Source organism: Geospiza fortis, unplaced genomic scaffold (genome assembly GCF_000277835.1).
Source record: "Geospiza fortis unplaced genomic scaffold, GeoFor_1.0 scaffold891, whole genome shotgun sequence".
NCBI classification, from domain to species: Eukaryota; Metazoa; Chordata; class Aves; order Passeriformes; family Thraupidae; genus Geospiza; species Geospiza fortis.
The window spans coordinates 116,021-122,827 of NW_005054649.1; the positions used below are offsets into that span (position 1 = coordinate 116,021).

At 59.4% G+C, this 6,807-nt stretch overlaps 1 protein-coding gene across 1 annotated transcript in view; it reads left to right on the plus strand.

The window, feature by feature from the left end:
• Positions 1-6,807, plus strand: part of AGAP3 (ArfGAP with GTPase domain, ankyrin repeat and PH domain 3) — a gene marked incomplete at its 5' end in the record, with an annotated part of 72,319 nt that overhangs the window by 15,447 nt on the left and 50,065 nt on the right. The window contains 2 exons of the mRNA XM_005430569.2: positions 2,840-2,995; positions 6,643-6,735. Of these exons, the coding sequence (XP_005430626.2) occupies positions 2,840-2,995; positions 6,643-6,735 (249 nt within the window). The remainder of the gene's footprint in view (positions 1-2,839; positions 2,996-6,642; positions 6,736-6,807) is intronic.

A 6,807-nucleotide genomic window follows, 5' to 3' on the forward strand; every position in this document is an offset into this window, starting at 1 on the left:
CCAGGCACCCGTGGCGCTGCTGATGCTCTTCCACACTCATGGGAAGGATTTGTCCCACAGGTGCTTACCAAGTTTCCAGTTCCCACTGTGTTCTCAGATTCCAGTGGTGACCACAGGTGGTTGTTCAGGCCCACCAGCAAAGTACCTGACAATAGCAGACACGTGGGACCAGCCCAGACCTGGCATCTGTTCTCCCACATCCCTGGGATTTGTGTCCCTAAATCCCATGGATGTTAGGGAGCTCCCTCCTCCAGCAGAGCTCACGATTGGCTCAGGATTGCCTGAGCCACTCTCTGTCTTTAGAGGACTTTCTCATCTGTCCCCAAACTCGTGGCAGCTTGCCTTCATAGCCTGGTGTGAGCCGCCCTCCAGCCCCAGAGCCCTTCCTGAGGTTTGGTCTGTGGGACATGGGAGGCCCAAAGGCCAGTGTTCTTCATCACTCAAGGACAGTAACCTTGGCTCCAGCACCAGGCAGACTTACGGGCTAAGGAAAGTTATTCTGGCCAGGCAGAAATGACACACAGGATTGTGGGGAGTAAGTTAAATATAAACCAGGGTGTAGCAAAATTTCTACCTTGATGCTTCAGAGTCCATCACCTGCAGCCACAGGGTTTGTTGCAGCTGCTCTGGCAGGAGCTCAGACTCTGCAGCCTCCTTGGAACTGGCTCCTTCCCACAGTCACAGCATCCTGAACGTGCAGCCAAGGCCACCAAGGCATGCCAAGCATGGCCAGGAGCTGTCTTGGAGGGACAGCCATGCCCAGCTCACTGTTCCATGTGGCAGGTTGTCTGTGCTGCTGCATCCTCCTGCTCTTCCTAGCCCTTGGAATGTTTCACTTTCTTTGCCCTAGTTCACATGCGGTGAATCAGTTAAACACAGACTTGGTGGCCCTGGCTCTCTGCAGCTCTTCCTTCACCACAGCACTGCTGTGTGGGTGTTGGAGGCAGCACTGACAGCAGCTCTCTCTGTTGAAGGTTCAGGAGTCACTGGCAGGTGACGTGGTGCTTCATCTCTCTGTGTCCCTGCTGGTCCCCCCTTCCCTGGACTCGGCAGCAGAACCTTCTTGTCCAGCACAGCATTGCTCACCCTGCCCAGGAGCTCCCAGACCAAGTTTCCAGCCTCTTGTGCTTGTGCAAAAGCACAACTGGGCCAGGTTCCCTCTTGTTCTGTGTTTCAGGACTGCAGAAATGTTCCTGTTTCCAGACTGCCTGGGATGGTCTGAGGCACCCACCTGCTCACAACATGGAATTCTTTTCATTGCTCTGCCTTCATGAGGAAGAAACTGAAATGCTGCTTGGGTGGCTTTTTCCTCTCTCAAGTTCTCATTGTGTGTCTTCTCCCATATCTGTTGTTAAAGAAGAGGGTTTGGTGAAGGTTGCATCTCTCTCTGAGACTGGGCTGTGGGTCATGGTCACTGCTCTGCCTGTGCAGCCCCTTTCACCTTTCTCTGAACTGCTTGTCTCAGAATAAGGCTCTGATCCCACTGGGGATGGGGGATGTCTCGCAGAGCCCCTCCAGCAGATCACCCCCTGCAAGGGCTGCACTCGTGCTCCGAGTGTGGCAGGACGGAGAAGTCACTGGGCCAGTGATGCCACCACTCTGTGGCTGTGGAGCTGGGAGGAGGCAGGCTGCCCTTCTGGGCTGCTGGAGCTCACCTGCCCTTCCAGGGGCAGCTCCTCCACGTGTTTCTGCAATGCTCTCCAGATCTACCGGGGAGCTGGGGCTGCCATGTGCCTTTCATGGTGAGATGTCCTGGTTTGCAGACCTGAAATGCTTCCACTGTTGTTCCTGGGGTGTCCCTAAGCCCCTGTCCTGTGGCTGCCCACACTGGGCAGGGTGGGAGTGAGCAGCCTTGTCTGGAAGAGATGTGTTGGTGATGTGGGTGCATGGCTGGATCTTCCTCTTGCCATGGAGTCCAGTGAGGGGTTGGCGAAGCCCCTTGTGTTCCCAGCACAGGCCACCGCAGCCATGGCTGTGGGGGTCTGCAGGCATGGGAGGGGTGTGCCAGCCTCAGGGTCTGCTCAGAGAGACCCCCAGACCAGCAGCAGAGATGGGTGTCACACAGAGGTTGAGCTTGGGGTGTGGCACTCTGTGCCAGGTGAAGGCTGGAGTGCTGGGGACACGCATCCGCACTGGCACCAGGGCTGTACTCGGAGACAGGGAATGGATGAGTGGGACCTGGAGCTTGGCAGGCTTTGGGTGCCCCACAGCCTCATGTCTGAGGGGCTCAGTGGAGAGGAAGGGAATGACTGCCCGAGGGGAGTGAGTGACCCTGATCCTGTGTTCTGGGAGCAGGTGAAGGTGCCATAGCTGTTCCACTCTGCTGGGGCAGCTATGTGGGACCCTGCTGCCTCAGGCCTTGTTCCACAGCTATGTTTGGAAGGGCTTCACCTGGGTTTCTCTGGCCAATTGCTGCCCTTCTCTTTGATTTCAGAACTTGAACATTTTACTGGTGAAAAAACAAGAGCAGAAAGAGGTGAAAGGCTTCCCAAGCCCCTCTGTTGTGCAGGAGCAGTGTCTAGCATTGGATGTCTCTCTGGGTTGCCCAGAGGTATTGTGAGCTCCCCATCCCTGGAAGTTTTCAAGACCAGGTTGAATGGGCTTGGAGCAATCTGGTCTAGTGGAAGTTGTCCCTGCCCGTGGCAGGGGGTTGGAACTAAATGGTCTTTAAGGTCCCTTCCAACTGAAACGATTCCATGTTTGTTTGGATGTCACCCAGTCCCAGTCCTGCATGCCCTGCCCTGGCATGAGGCCACGTGGGGCAGGTGGTGTTCCTGCAGTCGTGCCTCTGCCTCCAGGTAGCCTGTCTGACCTCTCTGACCATCCATCTCCTCCTCAGGCCACCAACGGTGGAGGAGCCTTCAGTGACTACTCCTCGTCCGTGCCCTCCACCCCGAGCATCAGCCAGCGGGAGCTGCGGATCGAGACCATCGCTGCCTCCAACACGCCCACCCCCATCCGCAAGCAGTCCAAGCGGCGCTCCAACATCTTCACGGTAAGCAGCACAGGCAACCCAGGAGTTCTGGGGAGTCTCGGCACAGGAGAGGGCAGGGCAGTGGGTCAGGGCAGCCTGAGCCCTTGGGCTCTCGTGCACGGTCACCCGTGCTGTGCTGGCAGGGTGTGCGCGTGGGAGGCACCTGCGTGTGCAGGGACCGTGGGGCTGCAGGCTGCTTCAGGCAGGGTGTGCATGCATGGGGAGCATCTGGGAGCAGGACAGTGCTCGCACACGTGGGAGTGTGCGGGGGAGCACTCGTCTGGGTGTGTAGTGTGTGTGAGCTCCTGCTCGTTGCAGGGAGCGCAGCTGTGCGTGCACAGCACCAGTGACTCTGCTCATCTCCTTGGGGCTGCATTCCCCGAGCGTGGCACAGAGCCCCTGGTCCGTGGGCCTCCTGTTTGGTGCCAGTGATGCTGTGCCAGTGGTGCTGTGCAGAGCTCAGCACCTGGCATGGGGCCCCACTCACTCCCGTTCCTGAATCCTGCGTGACTTGAGCAGCGCACGTGGGAGCTGCTGTGGGTGTGGAGGGAGGGAGGACAGAGGGGAGGCAGCGAAGCTCTGGGCCCCAGGTGGAGCAGGGTACATTTGCAGCCCTCAGCTGTGCTGGTTGCCTCGCAGCCTGCCTCTCTGCACGCTCTCACACCATGCACACGCCGTCCACGCAGTGTGCCCAGTCTTGCCCTCACACTCACCCTTGCTCTGAGCACAGCCATGAGTGTCCCCTCACTGTGAGCACACACGTGTCCCTGTCCCATGTCTAGTGCAGGTGTAGCCCCTGTTCTCTGTGTACATGTGCAGGCTCTGGCCTTGATCCTCTCCCCATCTCAATGTGCTTTCCAGCCACCATTGCTCAACACACTGTGTCTGCTGTTTGTGGAACCAGCCACAACAAAGCCCTTGTACCTGTTGCACTGTGTCACCCTTGTGACCAGCCGCTATTGCTCTGAGCCCAGACCACACAAATTCAGTGTCCTGTGCCCCATTCCTCTCACTGCACCATTGGCATCCCAGATTCCCCACTCCTGGTGCTGGGAATGTGCCCATCTCCCTTGGCTTCTGACATCCTGGCAGCTTCTGTGCTGACCTCCCCAATACTCTGTGCATTCCCCCGGCTGCATCTCAGGCACCCCCAGCTCTCTGTGCCCCCCCAGGCCCACGCTCACCCTGCCCGTGTGCTGTTGGTGGGTGGGCTGTGCTCTCCAGCCCCTCCTGCCAGCACACACGGCCCCTCGCTGTCAGCAGGTCCCCGCTCCCACGCATGGTTGTTCCCTCCCTGTGCCCTCTGGAATGCCGGTAGCTGTGCCCGTGCCCAGGCCCTGCTCCCCTGCACGCAGCGCTGGCGGGTTCCTGCCCAGCCCTGCCATCCTCTCACTGTGCTTGCTGCCGTGCTGTGGGCACTCGCGCTGTGCCACCACCCACCCAGCCACGCTGCCCGACGCCTCTGGACTCGCCGCCGGCTCCCCTTCACACCCTCTGTGAGTCGTGCCATCTGGCTCACGCTTGCTCTGCGCCGCGCGCTCACCTCTGCTCGGCGCCGCGCTCACCTCACTGCTGGGCTCACCTCACCTGCTTGCTCGTGTGCTGGTGCACATCCATGGCTCACGTTGACGTCTTCACCCATCTGGTCGTGGCAGCAGCAGCAGCTCCCGACACCTCCCGCAGTGGGACAGGACCAGGAGGGGCGGGAAGGGAAGGAGAGGGCAGGCTGTTTTCTGCCTCTAGCTTTTCCCAGGCAGGCAGCGCAGGTGTAGCCAGCAGCCTTTGTCCTTACAGGGTCCCCAGTGGGCACAGGCCTTTCCGAGGTGCAGTGCTCAGCCCAGCTCTGGGGGCTGCTGCAGCCCCAGTCCTGAGCTATGCCTGACTCCTTTGCTCCTCTTCTCCCCTCCTCCTTCTCCTTTCCTCCCCCTCCTCCCTGTTCTCCTCCTTCTCTTCCTCCTCCTCCTCCTCTCCTCTTCTACTCTTCTCTCTTCTTCTACTCTCCTCCTCTCTCCTGCTCTGGCTCCTCTCCTGCTCCCCTCCCACTCCCCAGTGGATCGCATTCCCCCCGGGGGTCTGCGTGCCCCAGAGCTCCAGGTGGAGACAGACTCTGCGCCTCGAGGCGCCCACCCCCTCCTGCCCCCGCCCCAGCCCCGACTGCTGCTGCCGCCGGCGCCCACTCCGTGGCCTGTCCGTGCTGTCTGCTGGCACCCATCACTGACAGACTCGTGTCCGTGTTCTGAGTATAACTTGCCAAACTCTTTATTCTTTCGATATTTGCAGATATGTGCCACTGTTTCCAACTTTTCATCAACAAAAAGGCCTTTCCAACTCCTTCCAAATTAGAAGATCCAGGTGGTTACACACGGCACCTCTGTACAAATTCTCTCACTTTTCATTGCCTCTCCAGGGCCGGATAAGGGATGGGCACTGGGATTGATCTAAGATTAGAGGCTCGCCCGCCCACCAGCCAGCATGGGTCCCCCCCTCGGAGACACGCAGGAGCCTTTTAAATCCCCCCAATGTAAAGTCTAGGAAGCGCTGAGACGGCCTGCGCCTGCACTTTAAGCTGGGACATTTCTGGGCCTGCTGGATGCTGTCTAGGCACTGCCCTTTCTCGGGGATGCCGGGCGGACGACCCTCCTGGGATGGGAAGACCTGCAGACACACCGGGACCGGGCGACAGCCGCGCATGGAGCTGGATGGGCCAAAAGACGCTTTGCTGCTGCCTGCGGGAGCCGCTGCAGCGCCTGCCGCTAGCGCTCCGCTCCTTCTTCCCTCCTGCACCTCTGCAGCCTGCATGGACTCCTGCTCCTTCTCCTCTTCTCCTCGCAGCCAAGCAGCCATCTGTGTCTCTTTAGTTTTCTTCTCTTTCGATCTCTTTGTTTGGTTCTGGGCCCAAAATCTGGTGAATCGGTGTGCCAGGCGCGCGGGGCTCGTATCCCTTTCTGATCCAAAGCACACGGGGCCCTCCTGGACTGAGGGGGTGTGTAGGACGCTCCAGAGAGACGCTGCCGCTGCCTCCTGCCATTGTTGTGATTCTGAATGTATTGGTTGTGCTCCATGCCATGTATGACTTGGTATTTCCCTCTGTCCTAAGCACTTTGAATGAGTTCTGCTCAACAGACTGTAAATTTCATATTGTATTTATCAGAGTTTGCTCTCCCCGCGGCCCTCGGGCGCTGGTGGGTCCTGCTCTCGCCGCTCTAGACGTGTGGTAGATATTTATTGTCCATGCTCTTTTGTAAGGGGCTGGTATCTGCCCGGTGACCTGTGCTACTTTGTATGGTGCAAGTGTGTTACCAGAATAAATCTGTTGGATTAGTAGAGGTGTGAGTTCCTTCACTGCCTGACCCTCTCCTGCTTCCATCCATGCTCCACCTGCATCCCACGCCATTTCTGTCTGTCGCCATGTCCTGTGTGCCCCACGGGAGGGGGGGCCCACATAGCCCTGCTCTGCCAGGAGGAGGACAGCTCTGCTTGCACTGGGGGGAGAGGACAGCTTGCCAGGGGGCTGGGCTGGAGTGTCCCCAGTGTCCCTAGAGGGGCCGGGTGCCGGGAGAGCTGGCCTGGGGGAGAGCAGAGTGCTCTGGCCTGGAGCTGCGGGGACAGGGGGCCGTGGCGTGCTCTCTGTGCCCGGCTCTAACGCGCCTGTGTCTCTTCTCTTCCAGTCCCGCAAGGGCGCGGACCCGGAGCGCGACAAGAAGGTGCCGGAGTGCAAAGCGGACAGCATCGGCAGCGGGCGCGCCATCCCCATGAAGCAGGTTCGCTGTTGTCCTTCACCCCGCTGTGAGAGCAGGCTCCAGGGAGCGGGGCTGGCTGGTGCTCCTGCCCCG